Source organism: Semicossyphus pulcher, unplaced genomic scaffold (assembly GCF_022749685.1).
Source record: "Semicossyphus pulcher isolate SPU_LCO1_2020_fin unplaced genomic scaffold, fSemPul1.0.p SCAF_5, whole genome shotgun sequence".
Lineage (NCBI taxonomy): Eukaryota > Metazoa > Chordata > Actinopteri > Labriformes > Labridae > Semicossyphus > Semicossyphus pulcher.
Window position 1 is genome coordinate 5637459 of NW_027211726.1, and position 26138 is coordinate 5663596.

Sequence of the window (26138 nt, forward strand, 5' to 3'; positions counted from 1 at the left end):
AATGTAATGCCAGTAAATAATCCATCCAAATACATGCAACAATTTGTAAAGCAGCAAAAGAAGTGTAGTAAAATTATGAACCCATTATTTATGTTTTGTAAAGGACAAACCGGGGGGCACACTTTGGGAATCACTGGTTTATACCAGAAAGAAAATACAGTCCAGGTGGCTTTGGAGGCTTTAACAGACATTAAAAACAGACAAAGTTTATTTTCTCACCAAATAATTTATTAATCCGTTATTTGGATACAGGGCAGAGGTGAATATCTATGTACTGTAGTTTATTACATTATTATTACCACTCAGGATTTACATAGATCTGTCTATCTACAACTGTCACTGTCTGCGCAACATTCACCTGGTCAATCAGAAGACATGAAAGTGGTGTAACGTTTGAGGAATGTACAAAAATAAAAAATACCAGTTCTCAGCAGCTTTGAGCTCTGAACTCTTCACTCATTCAAACACATCATGCTGATCCATTTTTTAAAAGGACACCAAAAGACATTGAAAGTAACAGGTTGCTTGGCCCTCCTCAACCACCAGCGGGCCCTTAAACTAATTAAAAACTTTAACGGTCTTTGGTTTTCGGTTAATTCAGTTAACTTCTCGTCTCAATGTAAGTGTTTTAATAAACACCTCCTAATTTAGGCCAGTAAAACTTGATTGCACTACTCTAAAGAGATGTGGAGGTGATTTTAAATTAAATCAAATTACAGCACCTTTTTGTTAAGAAAAATAGTATTAGCAATTTCCATAAGATTAACACTGAACAGACCGCGTGGTGTTGAGGTTTAATTCATTATTTTTAGAGAACTGAACCTCTCAGATTGTAATTTTGTGCAGGGAAAATTAACACAAGTAGTTGCCTGAATATTACACAACCTAACATGAAGACTGTTAATGAGGAGAGAAAAAAAACTACAAACGTACAATCTACTTCAATCACTGGATGTAAAAAGGAGGGAGTACTCTCCTTCCTTGCCTAGAAATTAGGTGGTTTCACAACATCTCTGCCTCTTCATCTTTTCTGTTTGTTGAGGAATGCAAACATACAAATAAATGTGCTCATCTTGTTCACAAACATTCAGCCTCAGTGAACGTTGTCTACTTCTAATTTTTTTTCAGTTTAAGAAAAACATTAGATCACCATTTTACATTTCACACGCTTCCTGCTTTTACAATCATCTGTGTTTTCTCTGCAGCTTTTCAGATGTGACGTAAACAAACAGGAACAAACGTGAAACCAAAACTACCATAAACGCCTCTGAGGCAGAGTCACAGAGGAAACACTAGAGGTATCTCTTCACAGATAACTGAACACATACAAAAACCAACTGTTCTTTAAAAAACTCCAAACCTGCATATAAAAATATCCGAACCCAGCCTTCACAGAAGGTAAAACATTCAGATCCCACATCTCTTTCTCTGACTGGAAATGTCAAACATTTCCAAAGGCATGCAAAATGTTTAAGAGGTCATGTCATGTGTAATATGTATTCCACCACTATCTGTCCTGTGCTGAAGCTACACTGGCACACTGCAGTATGTTTTTTACACAGTTTGATTTGGTTAAAGTATTGTAGACAGGAGTAAAACAAAAATACAGCTTCTTAAACTCACATTGGTATCATATCACAGTACCAGTTGTGGCCACAAGGGGGCACACCTCATTTAATACACAGGTCAAAGAACATAATGAAAAGGTTACAGAGATGCACAGAGCATTGTTAAAACCATAGTAATTAAAGTAAAGGATATTGAAGGATTTGGTGTCTTGATGCAACCCCAGTTTGTAAGATTTAGTGGCCTCTAGCGGTCAGGTTCCAAATTATAATGCTACCCTTTGATTCTCCTTCCGAGCACAATCAACATTTGCTGCGAAACTCGTAAAAATTGCAATTTGCCCTCTCTACAGCAAATGTCCAATCTTGGCTATTAGAGAATCATTCCTTTGTAGTTATCTTCCTTCAATAGTAACTAATCTCTTGTTTTAGATTCTGCATTTAAATTATTTTAGAAAGCAATATAGGCGGACGCATCTGCCGTAATGCTATCCTGGCTCCCATTGGCCATCTGACGACAGGTTAGCTGTAATTAAAATATTTCTGTATGCACGAGCAGCTAACAATGCGCAATAACACTTCTCTCAGCTCCAACTGAAATCTCGCTAGCCAAGTTTCTAGTCGGACTGTAAACAATGCAACGCACGAAAAACTACCGGACTTCCTGACCGGAAGTTCTTTATCACTTACCGCTGGCTACACCGGAAGCCCGAATTTTTAGCCGTCGCTAGCCGATGGGTTGCGAGATTGTATAGTAACAAAAACACAACAATTCTTATTTTTAGGTGATTACACACTTATGAAAACATACATGTAAATATAATATTCGGTTTGTGTCAATGGATAAACGGCTAAACTTAAACAGTGAACTTCCTGTCCTTCAGACGCGTATGTAAAACTGGTCTGACAATGAGTGAACAGCTCCCCCTGCAGGGACTCTGCAGCTCTGCAGCCTACTAAAAGGGATGAACTTCGAAGCAGTTCCATGAGATTTCACAACCTAAAATAATAATAAGATGAAGATTTCCAATCTTCCAACAAATCTTTGACTTTCAATGTAATGATAATAGTTTAATATTATTTCAATTCTTTGTTTGGGGCAGAAAAAGAAGAAGAAAAGGTGGCCGTTGTTTACATTGTCTTCCTTATTCATCTGTGAGACCTGGTGATGTAATGTTACCTCCTGTTTAACACATTTTTTCCACTAATATAGAATTATGTTAAAACTGTTTACCTAAAGCGGTCCCAATACACTAATGAACTCCATAGTTAAATACACTTTACAATACAATGTTATATGATTTATCTCATCTAAATTATATAACGACTACATATATCACACTGTAAGAATTCATCATTACCAACATAAGTAATAAACGTTGAAAGAATAACTCAACGTGCTTTTAAGGCACCTAAACCTATTTGGCAAAGTCCCACTTTTAAAAAATTATCAGCTAGATGACAAATACCACCTCTTACAAATATGACAAGCTGTTTCCATGGGGGAAAAAAACAAGATAGAAAGTAATTATACTGTGCACTAAGACCCCTGTAGGTGTGTTTTATCAGTAGTTGTACCCACACATGTTCAGTACAGTCCCTAAATGCATCACACAGCGCCGATGTAACTCTGTAAATACAGCAGGTCCCAGTATAGATACCGCAAAGAACTAAAAGTGTGTTTTAACCACAGCACGGTCCAGAAGAGACACCATGGTTGCTGGTGAGCAGTGGACAAACTATGAGGTTATATTTCTATGAGGTTTAAAATGAACAATGTGTAATGATAAAAATATCGTAGTAATTTCACTCATTATTATTATTTTAAAAGAATGTGAAGCTAATAGTTTATTGTTAAACGTCCTTAGCAAGTTACTAGAACAGAAGTCGCACCTGAAAATTTGAAACCTTGTTTTCTTTTACCTTTATTTTTTCTGAACAGAAAGAAAAACTCTTAAATTCAGGGAAAATGCCAATCATTAGATTTAATCACAGCTGATTTTTTTCATATAATAGAGTTTCATAGTCATATAATTAGTAGTTTTATTAAACTACCACTTTTGAAAAATTAAAACGGTTCAGGATGTTTCACAGGTCAGATTGTTTTTTTTACTTTTCGCATTTTCTTGTAATCAATGTTGGTTTCTTTGAAAGTTTTTCTTTCAAAATATGACATTAACTGTATTTGGAATCTCTACCTTTTAATTTAGACGTTTGAACCAAACCAATCGTGAGCTTATCTTTCAAACTGGCCTTCTGCATGACTATGTGCCCGGACTATCACCACATTCACACCCAGGACAAAAACAGGCTGATACTACGAGCAGAGAGGAAAACGCTTCTTACCTCTAATGTCAATAAAGAGACAGAACTTTAATCAACATCTACCAACATTTGGGAGGTCAGGAACTGTAACGGTCAATGCTGATTGAAAAGTTCTGGCAGTAACAAAACAATTTTTTTCATAACAAAATTAATTGTGTAAAAAAATAAAAGAAATATCTGACTTCTACGTGCGTTTAACAGCTGCTGAAAGTGAGGCTCTCTTTTCATTGTGGTCCATATTTCTTTAAAATGAACAAGTCAGAGGAGGTACGCTTGTAAACACACTATACTCTGTATAGCTTAAATATAACACTATCTACCACTGCTAGGTTTGAATACCCTTCATTCAATTGAATAGTAACAGATGCACTGTAAACAGGGAACCCAGTGCCGAACACTTTGTCTACAACTGATCATCAGTATCACAAGTTAGTATTTGTTCCAAGTCTAAAGAGTAAACGATATATATTTCTATATATTTACAGCAGTTATATACTTCTCAAAGCACGAGAACTCTGTGAACAACAAGAAAGAGAAAGCAGAAAAGCCGAAACAACAGAGGCGTCTGCTGCTGAGCAGACGAGTCGCCTCCTGCCTGTAAAGATCCAGAGAGGAAGTTCTGATCAGCTAAAGGTCGTGTTTACTGGACGAGAGATTTATAACCTCATCTTTTGCTTCTTTGAAAACCAAATATTTATCTATACGAGTCCGGAGCTCATCGGCTGTTGAGTTTTGTGCATTAGAGCAAAAAGTCTAAATCGCTCAGGTAAAAATGCCTCCCTGTGCACATGTCTGGATCTATCAGGGTCCCTTGTGATTACGATGAACATTTGTTCGTTTACCTGTAATCCTGGATGTCTTTCAAGCAAAGCAGCACTGCAGTAACATCTTAAACAACATGGCAGTGCTGAGAGTGTTATATAGAAGAAGATGTATCACTGCGGCTGTAAAAAACAAATCTGCAACTTAGGCTTCTTCTCAAGTTGAAATATAAACATGTTTCTCTTCAGATTTGTTTCGTTAATTTAAATCAAATGCTAGTGATACATTACAATACAATACTGCAGAAAATCACAGCAATTTAGAACAGCCATTTTTCTACTCTACTGATACTATAATGTTGCCACAGAAGGTAACAGTTAGTGAAACACTGTCTTCATTTTTGGTTTCCTTTCGACATAAAAAACATTCTTCCACAGAACCAAAAAAATAAACTTTAATAACCTCTCGGATATTTAAAACAACAGCTTACTCACTGAGACTAAAGGTCCATTTTTATGAGGCCACTTCTTAGAGGAAAGTTTCCCAAAGTCTTTGTGGTGCGAGAATTTGAGGAAAAATTAAGATGGCATCAGAACGACCACTATTTCAGAAACTTTACGGCACAACAGTCGACTGTAGATTCTCAAAGTCACATTTTTCTATAAACAGGTTCTTTAGGTTGTGTGTCCAACAGGAGCCTCGCCTTTTCCTAGATACACACTTCCTCTCTGATGTGAGTGTTGGCAGTTAAAGTGTTTAACTTTAAAGTTTTCACTATTGTACAAACAGCCGCAGGAACCAGGAACACGACTGTTTGCTCAGAAAGAGGCACCTGTTGGACGTTACACACGCTTTTAAGTCACGCTACTATCATTGGCACCGACTTCACACACATCTTCATCACACACACTTCGACCCAACCCTAAACCCCCAAACATCCCTGATCCCTGACCCGGACTGGAGACCCCTAAAAGCGCCCCTGCAGCGGCCATGTTGTTGCTCGCACTGTTGTTGCTGCTGCTGCTTCCTGTGGCCGAGACGCCACTGTGCTGAGGTGAGAGAACAGAGCCGGAGAGGTGTGGGGAAGAAACAGAGACTCCTCCTCTTCCTCCTGCTCCTAGAATACCTGCCTGACCTCCCTCACCTGCAGACAGGAGGAGGTGAGGGGAGGACATCAAATCTGGCCCGTCCTCACCTCCTCCTCCTCCTCTTCTGCCTCCCTCGCCGCTCTCTCCCAGCCCGCTGCGCCTCTCGCAGTGCGAGCGGTGCCTCATGAAGCTGTCGCGCCACATGAACTTCTTGCCGCAGCCGAGGCAGTCGTACGGCTTGAGGCCTGTGTGCGTCTTCATGTGCTCCGTGAGGTGATGCTTCATCTTGAACTTCTTGGCACAGACGGGGCAGTGGAAGGGCCTCAGGTCCAGGTGCATGTTGATGTGGCGGTCCCTCATGCTCTTGTGAGTGAAGGTCTTCCCGCAGTGGCACATAAACACTTTCCCTGAACCTCCCGTGCTGCTGGAACTGCCCCCACTCCCACTTCCACCTCCGATCCCACCGCTGTCCACACCATCAACTCCCAAACCGCCCTGCACCGACAGGTGCACAGCACCGTGCTCCAGACTGGGTCCTTTGAAAGAGCCTCCTCCCATCATCCCCCCTGCCAGCCCCAGGGGAGGGGCCGCTGTGTCCAGAGAGAGACCTGAGGCCTGGCTGTAGAGGAGGATCTGGTTCCCCTGCATGTCCAGGGGGAAGAGCTGAGCCCGGGCCGAGGCTGCAGACTGAACCTGACCCAGCAGCGCTGAAACAGCGCGGTTAGCGCTCTGGCTCTGCCCGGCTGCACTGTCATGAAGGTGCTGAGCTAAAGTCTGGTCCAATAAACTGCCTTCAAACTTGAGGTAGTCTTCTGAAGACTGGCAGTAGTCCACCTGCAGTCAGACACAAAAACATATTTTAGAACTGTAATGAATGCGGCCTGACGTTGACTTTTGCAAGTGTAGTGCAAGAGTCAGACTTTGAGTGAATCTACAAAAGTCTCCAAGTTTAAAAACATATTTCTTTTGCACATAACTCAGCGTGCATAACTCTCTGTGTACAAGTTGAAATTATGCAACCACGCAGCCCCTTGCTGTCATATAAAAAACACACAGCACACTGGGAGAATAAAGACTTTCTGTCAGAAATCCACCCCCCCTCTTCCAGCAGATACAATCAGCCAGTGATGTGCTGCTTTCCCTTCACCGCCGATCCCTCTCATGACCATCCATCCGCATCTACGGTCTTTCTTTCCAACCACCCATTAGTGAGGTATGACCTAAAATATCTAATCAAACTATTTTACATTTGTAAGTAAAACATGGTCTTGGACTTACTGGTTGCAGTTATCGAAAAGAAGGGATGAGAAATGGAGGTAGGCCGGAGCCAGTGGGGTTATTAAAGAGATAATTAATGTAAAGTCAAGCAGAGATCCCACAACCAACCCGGCCTGTTCCTCATTAGCTGTAGCTTTGTGAGTGATAATATCTTCAACAGCTGCCTTTTGCTTTCGACATGATCTCAACAACCGAACACACCGAAGTACGGCAATTTTCCATTTTGTTCTTGTGAATTTGTGATTTTAATCTGAGAAGTTTTCTTGCAAATTTAAGACTTTACAACGACAGAAAATATTTATTTTCAAAAGTGTGTGACACGTCGTGGTCAGAGGAAAATGTGACTCTAGTCTTTAACTGTTAAAGACACGATAGCAGAGTTGCATGATCTGTGTCAAAGCAGTGATTACAAAGAAACACCTGCATTTTGTTCTGTAGTTAACACTTTAATGCCTCGCTAGAAAGAAGCGATAGAGACTTTTTTCTTTGCATCTTTTTATTTCCTTGAGGCAAAAATCATCGTTGAGCATTTTGTAACACAAAACGAAAACAAAAATCAAAAGGCTGCATGAATACAGGCACAAAACAAACGGAGAAAATAAGAACATTGTGAAGAAAATTACATGTGAAATACATGCGTCATACCATATGTCAGGAAACCAGGCCTGTGCACTACACAGTGTGAGGCCTAGTACAATTCAGATTGTGTTTTAGCTATTGGGAGGAATCAAAGGAAAAAAAGTGTCCAAGGAAACAGGCCTTTGAAATTCTTCTGTTCCAGGGAGTCATACAAAAAATGCACCAGGGCTGAAATGCTGCAGATACTGGTATTAGATTTCAAGCTGCTATAAGGCAGAATAAGGAGACTTACATTGGTGGAAGTCCAAAATACTGAAGCCCAAACCCAAGAGTCATGTGTGACACGAAAACAAGACTAGGTCAGAACCTCGTATGTGGCTGACCACATCAGGTCAATGTGCGCTTTTGTGGGCAGTGTGTTTACAAGGACTGTCCTCTTGAGGACAACGTGTTTGAAAGCAGGTGCGCGCTGCGGACGTAGGTGAGGACAGTGGACGAGCAGCGGGCGAGAGCCCCGCCTACTCCCCGAACAAAGTATCCAGAGCCGTATAGACAGAGAGTCACGTCAGTGGAGGTCCAATATGCTCCATGATCCGCCATTGCGATGTTGCAAGTCTCTCTCTGTACGGCTCTGAAAGTACCGTCACTCACTCAGTCAGTCAGTCAGTCAGTCACATACAGACCCGTGTGAAGGGCTGACGCAATGAAATTGATTTAATTGAACTCCTGTCTGTCTCATATTTTAAATCGAATATTTAAAGAAACAGTACGACTTTAATTCAGTTCGAAAAAAGCATATTATGGAATTATAATGTCTGAGTGCAATGTTTTCAGCTTTGATCAGTTTGAACCGTGTCGGTGAAACCTGCGCAGCAAACGTTCAGGATGTCAAAAGAAGTAGTTAAAAGAAAAGAAAATAAGTAAACATCACATTATTAAACCCCTGAAGCTTTCTCTTACTTTATAATACTGTAACAATACAAAAAGGGACATTTGTACAACCTTGAAGAGAGTTAATTATCTTCAATTTCAGTAGGTCAGGAAAAAGTTGCATCGGGACCTTATGAAAATAAAAAAGTTAGAGGAAAATATAGATTTTTTTCTGCCTTTTTTTAATAGGAAAGTGAAGAGTGAAAATATGAGGAAGATGACATGCAGCGAAGGGCTGAGGGCAGGAGTTGAGCTACGGGCTGCCTGCTCTCCCGACTGAGCCACACCAGCCCCTAAAAATATCAGTTTGAGTTAAGAATCAAACCAAAAGATTAAAAAAACAATCCACTACAATGTTTTTTTGCTTAAAAATGGCTCATTTGGTTATCCAAGCATCTTTCAAATAAGGACAATATCATGTCCAACAGTTTGGACATGAAGCCATGGGAGGCCAGGTCCACAGCTTCAACCCGTTCCCTGATGGCTGTTATGGCTCCCCTCAGGTGCGACCTGCGATAATGATATACAGTGACGGCTGTGAGAAGCATGGTGCACCACAAAATACGTCTCTGGATAAACTTAAGGCAATGATATTGTATATAGTGTGGGTGTCTTTTTAGCGAGTGTACATCATTTACACTGAGCTTAGAACATACCTGAAATCTGACAACCTCCCCAGAGTCTCCACGTCGTCCTCGCCTTTAGGAATGACACGGAGACCTTGAAGAGGAAGGTGGTCTCGCACCAGGCCAGCGAGGCTCTCACATAATGCATCCACCTCCTCTGATGAAACAAGAAAAATATAGTAAGTTGTACTCTCAATCTTGTAATCGTCCGTGATTTTTGTAAATTAAGAGGAGCAAAATGTTGGCTTGCCTTCACAGAGACGAGAGAACAGGGACATCTCAGCTGTGAACTGGGTGGGCTTAATCCCGGCTTCCTCCAGCTGGGTCTGCAGTTCCTTCCTTGCGTTATTATCCGTTCTTAGGTATGCCGCAAGCGACGAAAACGACATGAACTCTGGGGGACCCACTCGTCGAGCCAGTTCCCCCACGGTGATGCTGCATCTGTGTGGACAAACATAAAATGACATCGAATACAAAACAACAAAGTGACAATAGAATGTGAATGAAAAACAAGAGAAGTGGTCTACAGGTGCCAGGAGGTGCTAACACATTAGCTTAGTTTGCTAGTAGACTAACTACTGCCGAGTCAGTGGTACACACTTCCTGTCTGCTACATGGGACTGACATTGATGGCATTTTTAAGCAAAGAAACGGGTTATGAGTTTGAATTTATTGTTTTACACACTTTTAATGTCTGTTTATCTGGTTGAAAAGAGTTGGCAGCACTGAAGGTTCAGCACCAACAGACAGAAGAGATGTTGATAACCAGGTCTTTGAGAAACGATCTCGTGATCTCGTGTCTTAGTGAGACAAAGACATGTCTGGAATAAAGTGAATTATTTACTGCTTTGTGTGTCTGACAATCTCTACTTTAGTGTCACAATGTTCAGAACATATGTGGCCTGTGATAAATGGGTCCAACCCTCCTTCTCCAGTTTGAATAAGCAGAGTCAGTACTTGGCTAATCCTAAAGGGGCGTCTCTTTGTGTCTATTACCAAGGACCTCCTGAGCCATGGTTAGGTGTTGATCAGACAGAGTGCGTTTTGCAGGCAGTAAAAAGCGAGGCGCACCGCACTGCGTTTTCTGTTGAAGAAAAGAGCAGCTCGCTGCGGCCTTCAAAAAATGTTTTACTGTTGTTAAGGGAACCACCGAATCATTAGCTGTCATTAACCTAACCGTTATTTGCTGACAGATCTATTCCCATTTATTTTGGCTAATAGTTTTTGTACTGTGGCTCCATTTACTTTGCATTAGTTCTGTTGACAACGAGCCAGAGCTGTGGGAATCCAGTGAAATGACGGCATGGATTATGCAGAGAAAAATAAGTGGAAAATAGAATATAGATCCAAAACTTTGAAGACAATTCATACCTTTTCTTTCTCCCGCCAGATGAAAGAGGAAGTATGCTGCAAATTTCTTTGAAAATCTTTGGGCAGGAGGGGGCGGGAGCTGCAGTTGGAGCGTGCTTGCTTGGAGGAGAGGAGGGTTTGATAGGTGCAGGAGTGTGCCGGGTGGAGGGAGTGGATGATGAGGCGGTTTGCTCCTGTGGCTCTACTGGAAAAGAAAAGCCACAATCATTAATTCATCCCCCTAAAAAGACATGTATATATCAGTTACAGAAGCTATCGTGAAACCAGTGAAATACATCCGTCTTGATTATCAAAATAAGTCTCCCTTTCTTGTTCACCCTCCAAAAGTCTCTGTCCAGGTTTACTTAGGAAGTTAATGGTGAAATCTGACAAGGAAAAGAAAGCCAAAACGTTCTTATCTGTGCCTTTTAATACACTTTACGTTTGCTGGTGGGGGTGGAGGAAGGGATTGTTAAAAAACAAGGGAACAGAAGGGAATAGAAGAACCACAAAGACATAACCGTATTCCTTAATTCACGATAGCAAAGGAACATTTGAGAACAGCATATATTGATATCAGTTTATCTATATGCATCCAGTAGCCCCAGAGGGAGGTCCAGGTGCAGGCTAGCCTAGCTTAGCACAAGGACTGAGCAGTCTGAACGTCTAAACACTGAAAGTGGTTTCAATCTTCACGTCTGCCTCTGGGAACGTAGCAAATAGGTTTACTTCCCAAAATGTTGGAGAGTTCCTCTAAGCAGACACCAACTTGGCATAAGCTTACATTATATGAAGCCTTACATGTTTTCCCTGGAGGATTAAGCCCAACCGTCTGCTTCCATTTCATTCTTCTTGGCTTTTTCTTAAAGCAATGAGAGATAACATGTCAGTGTAAGAGTGGGGGAAAAAAACACAGAAAGTGTCGAATTATATTTAAAAAAGAATTATTAATAATTCACATATGATCCCTACACCATGAGAGTTCATTAACTTTCATTAATTTCCCCAGTGGGGGATCAATAAAGTTTCTCCTGAAGCTAGAAATCAGAGAGATAACCTCCAATATGTGGTTTGTTTCACAGATAATAAGTGGGGCTCTAAATTTGTTTGTTTGACCTTTTACACCTTAATTAGGTTTACCATCTGGCTCAGACCTTTTCACAATGCTACAATATAAACCTCATATGGGTATAAGAAATCACAAACATTTCACGGCCCTATAAAGTCACAGCCAGCTTCATGTCCACAAAGCAGCCCCGGCTCTTACATCCCTGATCGGAGGGTTCACTCTGCTTTCTAGCTTTAGGAGAGAAGATGAGTTCACTTTCGCCAATACTGACTTGGCAAAGGAAAATCATGATTAATTTCTTAAAATAGTTTGTATTTCCCTTCATTAAACATGGACAACTGCAATAGGATATTTTCTCAGTGAAAGATATCGTTAGCGATGAAGCTGCCAGCTTCCTGACAGAAAGACGGTCGATATCATTAGCTACAAGTGACGCATGCACATGCCTTTCTGACAGAACATTATTGTTAGCGCCAAGTGGTGAATGCACGCGCCTTTCCAACAAGAAGGCAGTTAATATTATTAGCTGCAAGTGATACATGCACATGCCTTTCTGACAGAAATACAGGGTATATTATTAACTGCAAGTGATGCATGCACTAGACAGAAAGTAGATATTAAAAGCAGGTAATAAAAAAACGTAATATGACTAACATTTTAAACGAAAAGGTGGTTTATATAACTAGCTGACGGTGATCAACATATTTTCATTTAGCACACTGGTTTAAGTTTTCCAACTAAATTTGCCTTCAACCGCTAAGGGGTTAAAGGTAATCTAACGTAGCTTTTTTCAGCAAAGATATAGCTAGCACGCTAACACTTGTTACACAGCTTGTAAACTTGAAGGTGTTTCTCTTGTGTGATAACAGTAACAGCAGCTTATATACGAAGTAACAAATAAGTGCTAATGTGAAGAACTTCAATACTTACCAATGAATAAAGCTTTGCATGGTTGATCCAGTGCAGGGTTTGCGGTGAAAATGAAAACAGCACGTCATTGGTTGAAGCTTTGTTTGATTCTATTGGATGCTGAAGAAAAGGGGCGGGATTTCTGTCAGAAAGCCTTTCTGTCAGAAAGCCCTGAATACTAAGTTCTTCATGCTGCGTGTTCATCAAGTCTGTCTAATTTCCTCCCAATATAAACTCCTGCTAACAGAATATTTTTAAAGATGCACATGAAAACTACACACTGTGTCTTTAAAGTGAGTCTCAGCTCACCTGCGAGTCCATGTCACTCTCAGCTCGGCCCCCCAGCTCTGCTGAAAGGCTCCTTACGTTGGAAATGTTGAAGTCGCCTCTCTCCCTCTCTCTGGCCAGCTCCATCTCCCTCTCATCCTCGTCCTCCTCGTCTTCTCCTCCCTCCTCTCCCGACACTACGATGAGGTCATCGTCCTCCATGCGCTCGGTTTTCACGACCACCCACTGTTTACGAGGCATGATGCTGGGCTGGCTGTAGGTAGGACGCTTCTGTGGCGGCAACGCTGTTTCTTCTCCGTCCTTTCAATTGAGAGATTTCATGTTTTAATGCAATGATGAGGAATAATTTGTCTTTTTGTCAGTGACAAATGTTTCTTTTCAGAACATTGTTTGAGGATCAAGATGGAGCAACTTCATAACCATGTATTTTTTAGCCTCTTGAAATGTTTCATAAACACTTCAGTGTCTTTGATGGAAGGAAATACAACACTTTGGATGTTAAGAAGAGGAATGTCTGTTAACCTCTCTTTAGCTTCTATCGGCTAAAAAATATTTATGCAAGTGTAATGTTTATTTTTCCATAAGTGCTTTTCTAAGTTTTCTTTTTTTGTAATAACATCAAAAACTATATTTAAATACTACAAAGAGTTTCCTCTTTAGTAGCTTTGCAACAATGGGAAACTATGTTCTGCAAATGAGAATTATCACATCTGTTCAAAAATAACTTAAACATGTTTAAAATAACTGAAGCTCTTTGAAAATAAAACCGATTATTTCCAAATAAAATGTGTCCAGATTGATATAAAGGTGTATTTGTGCGGGCTGTTCAAACTGATGGAGCCTCACTCCTCACCTGATAGGACGACACGCCAAAGCTGTCACTGACCCCAACTTCCTGCTCTGACACCGAGCTCATTTTCTTCCTCCTGCCGCTGCCTCCTCCTCCTCTTCCTCTCTTCCTTTGGTGGTACAACACCTCCTCCTCTTCCTCCTCTACTTCTTCCTCCTCCTCTTCCTCGATAAGGAAGGCTTCCTCTCCTCCTGACGGGGTGCAGTAGCTGGGGGTGTTGCTAGCCCCGCCTCCGTCCACTGAAGCTCCCGCTGCGGCTGCGCCGCTCCCTCCAAAGCTGCTCCCGTCTCTGGGGCTGAAGTAGTTGGTGCTGCTGGGAGACTGGCTCTCACTCACTGACGGCCGGCTGGGAGGTTGTGAGGCACGCTGAGGCTCGTTGGACCCTACCACCTGGGCTTGACCAGCACCGACACCACCGTCACCACCAGCTCCGTTAACACCACCTGTACCACTGTCACCATTGCTGCTGCTACAACCGAGGTTAGCTGACCCTCCACCTTCTCTGACACTTGCTCCGTCCTGCACGCTGCCTCCTCCACTGCCCCCAGCACCTGCCCGGCCCTCCTTCAGCAGCTCAGTGCATTTGTCCACGATGTGCCACATCTGCAGCACGCTGCCCACCGTGAGGTAGTTGACGATGTCCTCGCGCAGCATCTGGAGCTGACCGGTGTAGGCGCAGCTCAGCACGCTCTCAAATGCCAGCGGGTCCATTACAGCAGGGATGGAGACTGTAGACATGTTCTTCAATAGTACCTGAGAATGATACATCACAATAATAATTAACTTTTCATAGAGGAATTTTAACCTACTGGTCACAGTTCAAATCCTAGTTCAATTATGCAGTTTACTGAAGTTAAATCTGTCTGCATGCCGCAGACAGGTCACCTCCCACTAACTGTCTGTGGAATACCCTCTTACAACAGAACAGTTTACTAATCAAGTCACAAAAATGTTGACACATAATTCATGTGACTGTATGAAGCTGCTTTCACACTGCAGGCCATGATTCTCAATCCTTGAAATGTGCTTATATTTGATTGATTCATGTCTTCAAACTGACTAGAAAAAAGCTGCTTCCGAGCACTGATGTAACAGCACGCCACTCCCACCTGGTCATGGAAGTACGGTGAGGAGGCGGCCAGGACGCAGCGGTGGGCTTTGAACACTTGTCCCTGGACGTGGATGGAGAGGTCACAGAGCCGGCCTTCTTCTCTCTGCCGGTTCAGGCTGTCCAGCACCGACGCCTGAGCGCCGGGGAAGCAAACCTGCACCAGCGCGCCGGATGTGGCGCCGGGGGCTGAGCTGCTGCTGCTGCTGCTTCCCACTTCCATGGGCAGGGACTGCATCTGGGTACGAAACACATTCATGACTCCCAGATTCTGCAGTTAAATTGAGTTGATAGCTTCAGTTTAACTGCGATAATGGCGTCCCTTTCTGGTTTGTTATACGAGATATAAAATGTATCAAAATGACCATAAGACCTTGTTCAAATATCCAGATATCACTTTTTTAGACGCCACATGCTACCATTCAAAAAATCTGTCTGATTTCAATTTACCTTTCTAAATGCTAGTGGTTGTAATTTATGCAAAATTATGAAGAAAAAGTATCACACAATTCTGACACACTAACCGAGACACCCAATTAATTAAGTAAACTGAGCTAAAACAAGTGCAGCGGACAGAAGGTGCGGTCTTTCTCACAAAATCCATCATCAATTAATCAAAAAATAAGAGACCGATAAATAAGAGTCATAGGTGATGTAAAATTCCCTGTTAAACAGACCAAAAGGTGCTTTAAAGTAAGCTTTATCTACAATGATGACGATGACATAAAACTGACAGAAGCAGCAAATTATCACATTGGAAAAATTAAAGCATCTCTCTCCTGAAAAAGTGGTCACAAACAAATCAGTCATTAAAATATCTGCTGATTGAATTTTAGTTAATTCATTTATCAATAATTGCAGCAGTTTTAGATTTGAGTCAACTGTAAGATCATTCTGGAGGCTGTAGTTGTGCTGGTACACTGTGTGGCACTGTAGTTTAGTCGAGGACCTCCAAGATGGATATTATTATAAGTGTGAAGCTTTAATCACGTCTTTATCCTTCATCACAAAGTGTTTTAGGCGGGGAAGCAGAGAGGGGTTTCGTGCACAGGGACCCGTGGCCAATCAAGAAAAAAGTTGACTTGATTGGCCATGTTGCCTCCTAGAAAAGACTCTTAACTTACCCAGAATACACTGCTAATTAGTCCTTCTTGAGACAGTGAAGAACTAGACAGCCTTGTGCAACTGAAAACCCTAAGTGTCAGTTTGAAGAGTCTTTGTTAGATCTCAGACACAGTCACAGTGGTTCTTTGTGCAGCCAGCCCCTCCTGCTGCATGTCACTCTGTTTAATGCAGTGAAATCAACATGCACATTATGTCCATATGCAGCTTAATAACATGCATTTGATATCAGGCATCATCACATGGGTAAAAGCCTTACAGCACTTGGCTGCAAGTATGACACTTTTACAACAAAATAATACTGATGAAATGCTCAAACCAACAGTGTAATTTTGCAATTTACAGAAAAGTTAAACGCATCACGTTGCCAGTTAATCACCAGAAAATGTCCACATCGCATAAATGCCCCCCACTTTGTTGTTGTCTTATTAATACATGAGAAAATCAACAGCTGGAGTGTTAACACTTTAAGTTGACAAGCTCCCAAAGCAAAGCTGTGGACTGAAAATCAGGCCAGTATTGTTGTGAACATGTTTAACCAACAGAAGTCTTCTCCTCTCAGAGAAACATTTCCAACCCGTCACAGACTCTCATCATTCCGTTAAGATGTGACGTTAGCCCGCTAGCTTACGTTAGCTCAGACAGCTGGCTGCACAAACCATGAGCCGCTGCGGACATTAAACTCACCGTGTTTAGTTGACACTGCAGCCTTCAACAGTACAGTCTGTGACCGAGCTGCCGGCCCGGTGTCCTGCCGGTTTGTCCAGGCCCTGAAGTTTGAGCACCATTTTTCCAAAATGTTCTTCCCATCTGATCTCTCCTGCAGCGGCAGACAGCGACGCGTCCCCTTTAAATGGATTCCAGACAGACGAGCCAGACTTCGGCCGACAGGAAATAGATTAAATAAATAATAAAATTAAAATATTTAAATTCAGCGCAAAGGCACAACACATTTACAGCACTTTTTCTTGTATCTGTACTTCATATCATCCCTCAGAAAACTGTTGACACATGAAGTGTATGTGTATACAGCATATTAAGCCTTTGGGCTTTTTTCCACAGCAGACACTTGGACTTCTAACATGAGGAAAAGCACAGGTGTCAATAATAACTTTGCCAATGGTTCTGGTGTGTTTAGGTGTCTGAGAAAGCCATGACAGCCAGTCAGCATGCACACAACCAGGACCATGAAATTGAAGCAGCTAAATGGAATACAGCCATCATTAATGTTAGTATAAACACCTGCGCAAAATACCTGTACACACACACATAATGTATCATGTCATCCATGTGACGCTAAACAACATCTTCTAACACTTCGATATAAAGTTCAAGAACTGTATATAAATAGCCTCCGTTTGTTTATTGATGTGTAAACATTATGCAGAAATGTACTGCAGTTTGCCAGGCATCGCAATATTAACCCAACATGTTCAGTGAAATAAAATTCACAAACAAATCACTGAAAAGTTGTTTTCATATCACAAAAGAATGACTCGATACTCATGTGCCTGTGAAGGAGAACAGGGGAATTCACACGTGAAACTGTAGCTTGGAGGATAGTTCTCATAATACAAGAAGATATATGATGTATGATTACGAAAGCAAGAGTTTGTTTGGAATAAACATTTCGCCCCTCCATAGAATCTCTTTATTGTTACACCATGTTGGGCTGGAGAGTAGAGACAAAAAACAAAACAAAAAGCGTATCACCAAAAATTAAGACAAAAATGAAAGCATGCATTTAATCTCACTACATTTATTTGCAATTATTGTGCAAGTTATATGGAACACTATATTTAAATCTGAAAAAAGGAAATAAATATCCTTTTTTTGGAAAATGTTAGCCAACAAATGGAGATTAAATATTTCATCCAAAGAATTATATCAGAACCCTTGAGAGTTGTATATGCAGTTAAAAAAAATCTAAAAAAACAGTAGAAATTTGCGTATGTACAATCCACTTGATTTACATTGAAGCATAAAAATGTTTAAAAGCCTGTTTTAGTGATCACCAAACAAGGCCCTGAGATTATACAGAAGTATTTTAGTTTTTGGTTCTTACAGGTTGGCACCATTCTGCCACACAACACAACATGTACGTAAAACACATCGGAAACATCACAGAACATTTCAGGTGGTGAGCAGAATGGTAAAAATAGTAAGAAGAGAGTTTGTTTTCAGGACGTCGCTCTACTTCTACTTCCTGTTGGCGCTGGCAGTTCCAATTACACAGTCGTTCACCTGCAGAGAGAGCAAACACCAAACATTACGCATCAGCTATCCCAAAACCACAAATATGACATAACTGTTCAGGTTAAATGTTGTCTTATACCAGCCGTCTTATCAAGGTAAGACATTAAACAAGAGATCCCACCGACCTTGCTGGCAAACCTCAAGGAGTTGAGGGTTTCTCCGAAGCTGTCCTGCTCTGGGGCGATGTTCACAAACATCAGGCTGAAATGAGGAAAAAAAAAAAGAAATGCAATCAACATGAACAAACAACTTAAACATGTGCACCTGGATGCATAATTAGAACCAGCAAAAAGAAGAAGTAATATTGTTGTTTTGGAAATAGATCACTGGCTTCATGAAGATATGTTGATGAAGAAGAACTCACGTTTTGCTGTTTCCTCCCAAGCAGCCCTGCAGGAGGTAGGTCAGCTTGGAGTTCCTGTAGGGAACGTAGCTCTCCTGCAACCCAACAAAATCAATTTATGTCACATAAATACTGAGAAATGAATGTATATGTTTAGCATTTTGTAACCCTTGACCCCGGGCTGTAAATACACCACATATCTGCCACAAGGTGCCACAGACTCTCTCTGAACACAGCATTTTCTCCCCTCAGAATTTGATCCTGCCTACAGACCTTGTTGGCCAGCGCAGTGATGACGATGCCCAGGTTGGACAGCGAGCCGTTGATGGCCGTCATCTCCTTGAAGCGCTCGCCCTGAGACTGACTCTTCAACATTCGCTCGCTGCCAGCCAGATCCACCAGACACAGAGTGGCTGAATGCACACAAACAATAACATCTTTATTTTCAAAATTACATACAAGTTTAAAGAAAATACACTGACACAGTAAAATAAGATTATAAAAAGACCAAATATCAACATGTATACACTTCAGCCAGTAGGACAATCCAACAGATATAAGTTGTAACTGGGGTAAGAGGCAAAATAAGATTAATGTTACCGATCAGAACTGATGGTGAACTAATCAAACAGTTTTTTGATATTCTAAATAAACAAGTGAAACCACTTTTCTTATACTTGGATGATACTCACACTTGCATTTGACGTCCCTGCCAGCATTCACTCCCTCAATATCCAGCTGGAAGACTGAGTGGGAGCGCGAGGAGCGGTCGTTCTGGGCTGTCTGAGCTGTAGAGCGATTCTGATTGGCCAAAGCAATTAAGCCGAGCACCTGGCAGGAGAAGAGCGTTGATATGTCCATTACTAATGTGATCGTTTACTGACATAATTTAATTACCTGAACTCTGCTGCATCATCATCAACTTATAGATTTGATAAAACACACATTAACGTGACAGAGCAGTGACACCATTTAAACGACTGAAATATCTGCCCGGCGTACCTGATCCTCGTTGGAGACCTTTTCGTAGGTGAGGTTGGTGATGGTCACCTCGTTGTTGGTGGACTTTCTGACCTCATGCTCGGGTCTCTTGCTGGCCTTTCCCGTGTACAGGAGGTCACGCAGGGTCTCGTTGTAAATTTCAACAAAGCTTGCTGTGAAGCTGAACTGAAATCAAACAAATGGTTCAAACATTAAATAAAAAGATTCACAAAGTCCTTATTTTTTAGCTTTGGTGAATAAGTTGGTCTGTCTGGAAAATACTATTATAATAATAAATCTGTACATTTATAATTCAAATATATTTTATTGTTTGTCAACTAAATCAAAAACCAGTTATTGCAGGATGAAAATGATCTTAGGTTTAATTAGGGGAAAATAATTTTACTTTCTCAGTATCGTTTTGAACACTACAACTTCATCCACTGTGTGTTTTCTCATGAAGGATATTAGACACTAACCTCCCAGCCTTGTGTTCTCAGTTTCTCGGCTGCTTTGAAGATTTGCTGCACGGCTCTGGGAATGACACCTTTGGTCTCATCAAACTCATATCCCTCCATGGTGTACGTCTTTCCACTTCCTGTCTGCCCGTAGGCAAAGCAGCAGACGTTGTAGCCATCCAATGCTGACTGCACCAGCAGCGAGATCTCTTCAAAGACCTGAAAACACAGCGACAAAATCAACAAAAACGTCCTACTTAGGCAAGAGACAGACAAAATTCATTCATCATTTAATAATTATAACTTAAAGATGCACCGTTTACCTCCTGCTGTGAAGCCTGGGGGCCAAACACTCGGTCAAAACTGAAGTTGTAATTCTTCTGAGTGTCTGCAGTTTTGCCCGTATGAGACTGAAAAGCAGAAAAAGGGGGAGAGATTAGATTTGGGATATTTAACACTTTTCAAAGTAAAATGCCTCTGATCCCTTTTTTAAAAGATGCATTTGTAAATTAAAGTCAGTTTGTTATGGTGACTTTGACATCCAGCTCACTCGGATAGGACTGTTGGTCTTTTTTAAAATGTAACTTGATGGTTGGACAGTCATCACAGAAACAGTGGATGATATTTGCTATATGGCCTACAGACAACATAGTTCCTTAGCTACACACGCCTTTGAGAGATGTTTAAGGGATTCTTACCTCCTCTGTTTTGGCCAGTGTTATCGTCTTGATGTCAGAAGCCGGGAGCTGTATGTGCTTGCTGACGCTTCCATCCACCAGAGGGCGCACTCTGCAAAAGACCCTGATATTCCCCTGGAAGAAAAGGACGATAAACAAAATGATGTTATCAGTGGGAAACAAGAGTCACAACATTTGTTTGGTTGTTCAAAAATTGACGCGCAATGAATTTGGTTGCAGAGTTCTAAAAATACAACAAAGTAAAAACAAACACGAAGGAATTTAAAAAGGAGAGCTCAGCCTATAGATCAGCTTAAAGACCTTTGAAGATGCTCCAACAGTCACTGGGCTTTGTTAAGCACACTGTCACTCACCTTGAGCTCCTGGATGGTGTTATGGAGTCTTCTGCGCTCCATCTCCCCGGCATGAAGCTCGTCCTTCTGCTCTGCCACCGTCTCTTTGAGAGAGCGGACCTCCTCCTCTGTGTCTCTGAGGGTCGCCTGCACGCGGGCCAGAGTCGACTCCTGCACCGAAAGCTTCATCTGGAGAGTAAAGACAAACACATACAACATAAACTTTCGTCTTTTCCAAAATCTGACCATCTTAATTTCTGGTTTAGAATAATCTAAATTTAAGTGGAGTTTCAATTTATTTGATGTTAAATGTCCAGTTTTTTGCTAGAATAATCCTGTAGAAACCACAGGAGCGTAAGGCACTTGAATAATGTCTACTAAGGTGGTCAGGTCAAATGGGATATTTATGTAATACAACCAGTGTTGGCTCTGACTTTATACCTTGAGGGTTTGCAGCTCAGTCTCTTGGCTGTCTCGGAGAGTCTCCATGACTTTGTATTTTCCCTCTAAGTTGGAGAGCTCCTTCTGAAGAGTGCTCTTATCACTACACACTCTCTCCAACTCAGCCTGGACTCCTGACAATGCCTGCAGCTCCTCCTCATACTCACTAATGTCAGCGGAAAGAAAGGACATTAAATGATAAAAAACTACAACATGATGATAACATTTTTATCCACAGAAACTTTTTAATTAGTTGATTTTAAACCTGATCTGTCCCCTCTGCCTCTGAAGCTCTTTCTCCATTTCCATCACTTTTGTCTGGTTCTGGACCATCGAGCCTTTCAGAACCTCGTTCTCCTGGTTGGCAGATTTGACCTTGGTCTGGTAATTACGGAGCTTGTCCTCCATGTCGGTGACCTTTCCCTTCAGGTCCCATTTATTCCGCTTGATGATGCCGCCCCCACCTGTACACAGCAGCATCATTAGCATGTATGCCAGTTACAGTTTAACAGAGTCTTTCCAGGTTTTCATTTTAGGCTAATATAGAAAAGATCTTTTTTAAGACACCGTCTTCACAGTTAGAAAAATGTAAACGATCAAATAAATGATGGCTGAATTCTATTTAGTTACTTCAGTTTCAGGGTCCTGGTTTTGTGTAAGCTGCTTAACTGTCAGGGTAAACTGTTATTGTTGATATTAGTGTAACAATTAACTTTTACAATATAATATATCAAAATGTCTGCTGTGAAAAAGGTCTTTTGTGAATAAGATCATACACTTAGAGAACATCTCACAACTTTAAACAATTCACTTGATTTCTTACAGAAAGAAGAACAAAGTGGAACACAGATATATCACCTGATTTTGAGTCAGGGGGTGCAACTTTTTGTCTCATGTTGCCTCCTCTTGCTGCAGTTGAGGCAATAGATTGCTTCAGGACACCTGATGAAACAAGACAGAACAATGCATTAAAAATAATTTCAAAGTGCAAGACGAGAATCTATTCACTTAATAACACCATGTGACGGTTCAAAGCACTTCTGCTAACTACACAACTTGTGAAATATTGTATTTAATGTGTATTTTACATGCAAACTTAAACTGTAATGTTCAACCACTGCTTCAAGTAAGGGTTTGTGAAAACAAGGTCTGCAAAAAAAACCAAAAAACATTCTTACCCCGAGAAGGAGCAACAGCCACGGTGGCAGCTCCTGCACCTCTGACTGACCTAGCTATGTGAGGAACAAAGTGAGAGAGTGTTTCTTAATAAGAGGATAAACAGAGAAACCAAATAACAAAATGATTATTAAAAAAAACAAGCTTTCATTTAAAAAAGCTTGATTACACTTCGCAAGAAAATATCCTTAAAAACTTGGCTCAAATTATTTTACCCTGAGTCTCTGCACATTCTGACACGCAAGTCCGGTAAATTAAACAAATAAGCTTCTAGACTTACTTGAAATGTGCATTTACTGTGCACAAATTGACCTTGGTGAAAAACAGAAAGACTCTTAAACCCAAGTTCGAGCTAGAAACTTACAAATGGGCGCCCTGGTTGCTGCAACAGGAGGCCGCCTTCCTCCGATGATAGTAGCTGCTGCCTGTGGTTTGCCTGGCTCTGGGTCCTTACGAATCTTCTTCTGCAAACACAAAAAACACCACAAGCATAAAACAATAGTAAAAATCTATTTTTTTCGTGCACACCTTTCAAGCATGAATGTTTCAAGGACACAAATATTAACAGGAAAAAACCATTACAATTGGCTTCATGGCCAAGAGAAAAACAGAAATGAGCTGGATAAATGTTCACTATACGCAGAGAGTGAATCTTGAGGGTTCCACAGCAAATTAAAACAGGGTCAATCTGCGGTAAAGTCAATGAAATGAAAGATGCAGATGATTTTAGTACAAACCTGAGCAGGCGCCATGTCTTGGCCACTCTCCGAGCTGCTGCTGCTTGTAAAGACCCTCTTGCTGACTGGCAAGCGGGACATGTTCTGTTGGGGGTTGAGACGTAAATCATGGTCAGTACAGATGATCCAAGAGAAAAATCTCAAGATTTAACACATAGGACACAGTAATTTCATCCAGGAGCCCCAGTTTGTGGCCATCATATTTGAATTACAGACCGAAGCATCAGTGTCTCAGAGAAATATACTGCGGGTCTTTTCAGAATCTCCCTTAACAATCTGGATGAACAAATATGTCCACAGGATGACCATAAAGATTTTGAATTTGTTACTGTTGTTGTGGAAATATTTTCTATACAGGTAATATAAAATGAGGAAATATAAAGTCAACAAAGAGAATTGTCAACACAGACAAATAATAATAATATATAATAATAGAAAATGATTTCCAAAACTTAAGATCATGTGAAGACCAAGCAAAGAGATGTAATTTTCCATGTACAATCTTATTGATTTTAGTTGGAAACAGAGAGCTAATATGTGAAAAAATGTGTTTTGATATCCTGTTCCCCCCTTTGGTCGACTATAATCGGACATAATGAAGTGGTCCTTACCTAATGCAAGGGACAGTATCGGCAATTCCCATTTCGTCCAACCTAAAATAGAGCTTACCCACCCACCACTATCGTAGCTTAGGTTGCATTCACGTTACAAAAGGGTAGTGATGGCACGATTTACAAACTTACAGTGCCGACCGACTGCTTAAGCAACATAAACAAATCTAGTATCTTGGATTTCAAAATAAATTGAGTCATAAAGCCACTTAATAAGCCTCGACGGTTTTACCGTTAGCAATGTAAAACCAACCAAACTGACTTACTACAAAATGTACAAACGTTAGTTGCCGTTAGCTTGAGTATAAACAAGAACTAACTCCGCTATAATCCATGAAATACCGGCTTTACGGCTTATAAGCGGTCTTTGCAGCCCCCCTTTAACATTTTAAATAACCAACATGATTAAATCTAATGTATGTAAACAGTTACCTTAACTAAAGTTCAGTTTTCTGAAAATATCCTTCCAGTCCACCGTCTCTCCAGCCGTTTGAATTTGAAATAGAACTGTTTTGGTGGGTACCTCAAATAAGCTGCTGTGATTGGTTGGGCCACCGTAAGCCCCGCCTCTCCATTAAGGTATGCTTGTTATGTTGTCCGGAGTGTCCTGCTTGGGCGGGATATACGCTGTTTGAACAGTTGGCTGTGCTGAACGCAAAATGTTATCGATGTCGGGGTTGTAACCGAGCGAATGACATATTCATGCTTCATTCTAGCTACGTCATTAATGTAATTTTAATCACAAAAACGTATGTTTTAGAATTAAAATGATCATTTTGCTTCCATTGACAATAATATTAAAAATGACTGGCTTTTTATTTTACTTTTGAATTCTTCGATTACAATTAAATGCTATGCTCGTTAACTTACACTCTAATTAGTGTAATGTAGCTAGATTGAAGTATGTCGGGTATGCAGTCAAACACAAACAGAATGAGTTACTTTAAAAACTAAAATGCTTTGCATGAGGCAATTTGCTATAAACTACATTTGTTTAAGTTGGTTTGAAGATTGTTTAGCATGTGAGTGCAATATCACAGCACATAACATACAGCACTGTGTTGATAATTCGAAACCTCACTTAAGCAGCTTTTACATTATATAGTCAAACTCACAGTTTTCATCACAAAACAGCACTTCTGCACTGTATCACTTTTTCCCTGACAAATCTGGTGGTTCTCTATGTTTGGTAAGTTATCAAACATACATATTTCTCCGTCAAATGTATTAAATAATCATAGATTCTTATCAGAAACATGCAGTCTGGATTTCAATTAAATAAGTCAGAAAATGACGTTTATTCATCATAAACAGTTTTTGAACTTTATTCTCCTTAAGGGAAGAAACAGTCTGTTCAGATGAGCAAGAGGTGTAACTGTGCATACAGTATGCAAGAGTGTAGCATAAGAGGGCAGTTGATGAATGTATTATTATCAGGAGCATCAGTATTAACATCAACAAGAGTATTGAGAATGTGTTATTTTTCATAAAAAGACACAATGAAATACAAGGAGGAGTATACATGAAGACACTCAGCCAGTGGTACAGGCTGCTTCAACATTTTGAATGGGTAGATAGTTTGAGCACAAAAACATGGCCGCAGTGTCCCAGGTCACCTGCGTCACAGCCTTCTGTTATGTTATTTTATTATTTAGAAACAATAATCTTTCATTTAGACAAGTTTGTGTTGGTACTTCATGTTAGTGTAGGTCACTTTTTCAGTGTCACAAGTCTAATAATTTACATAATAGGGGTGTAAAAACACATTAATCCATATGTTGATTCAATGATTCGATATTCATGGATGCAAATTGTAAACATCATATTGTGATCTTTAATATATGCTGACAAACATATCAGCTGACAGCAATATAAACATCTGTTCTTTATAGATTTAGATTGCTTCTGATTTAAATGTGGAAGGGTTCAGTCATACAATTAACAAATCATATTTTAGTTGTTTTTTGTGAGTTGATATAAATGTGCATGATTGTATAAAATGGGCAGACTTTGTGATATCAGAAAATATCGTATAGTAGTCCACAGGATCTATATATTGTGTCGTAATGAAACTTGTGATTTACACCCCTAGCCACTTCCTGTCTCTGTTAATGAAATCAAACGTACAGTAAATATGACCAAACCATTACAGGTAACATCCTAATTAAACAGAATATTGCCGCGTTAACTAAACATTGAGTTTACTTGTCCAAACAGTAGCAGGGTTGATCATAATTTGAATAAATATTACAAAGT

The 26138-nt window shown here is 40.6% G+C and overlaps 2 protein-coding genes across 3 annotated transcripts; both read right to left on the bottom strand.

Annotated features, from left to right (window-relative positions):
- Window positions 1-5506: 5506 nt before the first annotated feature.
- zbtb22b (zinc finger and BTB domain containing 22b) lies at window positions 5507-14965 on the bottom strand. Of its 2 annotated transcripts, XM_069681737.1 has the most exons (5): window positions 14729-14965; window positions 13623-14372; window positions 12791-13069; window positions 5779-6574; window positions 5507-5679 (listed from the first exon to the last, which is right to left on the bottom strand). In XM_069681737.1, exons 1-5 carry the CDS (start codon window positions 14963-14965, stop codon window positions 5507-5509), a joined length of 2235 nt encoding a protein of 744 aa, XP_069537838.1. The 2 variants fall into 2 exon arrangements, with proteins under 2 accessions (XP_069537838.1, XP_069537837.1); XM_069681736.1 differs by having other exon boundaries at window positions 5507-6574.
- Window positions 14966-17249: 2284 nt separating this feature from the next.
- Window positions 17250-24363, bottom strand: kifc1 (kinesin family member C1). The gene is made up of 17 exons (XM_069681679.1): window positions 24315-24363; window positions 23272-23355; window positions 22899-22998; window positions 22537-22590; window positions 22217-22300; window positions 21624-21822; window positions 21359-21524; window positions 20939-21106; window positions 20586-20699; window positions 20211-20297; window positions 19909-20106; window positions 19451-19615; window positions 19141-19279; window positions 18722-18861; window positions 18470-18543; window positions 18231-18306; window positions 17250-18093 (listed from the first exon to the last, which is right to left on the bottom strand). Exons 2-17 carry the CDS (start codon window positions 23350-23352, stop codon window positions 18049-18051), a joined length of 1890 nt encoding a protein of 629 aa, XP_069537780.1. The 5' UTR covers window positions 23353-23355; window positions 24315-24363; the 3' UTR covers window positions 17250-18048.
- Between the last annotated feature and the right edge of the window lie 1775 nt (window positions 24364-26138).

What these genes read in the sequence shown, in the direction of transcription:
- zbtb22b (XM_069681736.1), bottom strand. Translation starts at nt 14,965, where the DNA reads ATGCAGTCCCTGCCCATGGAAGTGGGAAGCAGCAGCAGCAGCAGCTCA. An exon ending in CACCGTACTTCCATGACCAG is followed by an intron (nt 14,373 to 14,728) that starts GTGGGAGTGGCG and finishes TATCATTCTCAG; the next exon opens with GTACTATTGAAGAACATGTC. An exon ending in TTGGCGTGTCGTCCTATCAG is followed by an intron (nt 13,070 to 13,622) that starts GTGAGGAGTGAG and finishes CTCAATTGAAAG; the next exon opens with GACGGAGAAGAAACAGCGTT.
- kifc1 (XM_069681679.1), bottom strand. Translation starts at nt 23,352, where the DNA reads ATGTCCCGCTTGCCAGTCAGCAAGAGGGTCTTTACAAGCAGCAGCAGC. An exon ending in AAGACATGGCGCCTGCTCAG is followed by an intron (nt 22,999 to 23,271) that starts GTTTGTACTAAA and finishes TTGTGTTTGCAG; the next exon opens with AAGAAGATTCGTAAGGACCC. An exon ending in ACACCATCCAGGAGCTCAAG is followed by an intron (nt 20,700 to 20,938) that starts GTGAGTGACAGT and finishes CTTTTCTTCCAG; the next exon opens with GGGAATATCAGGGTCTTTTG.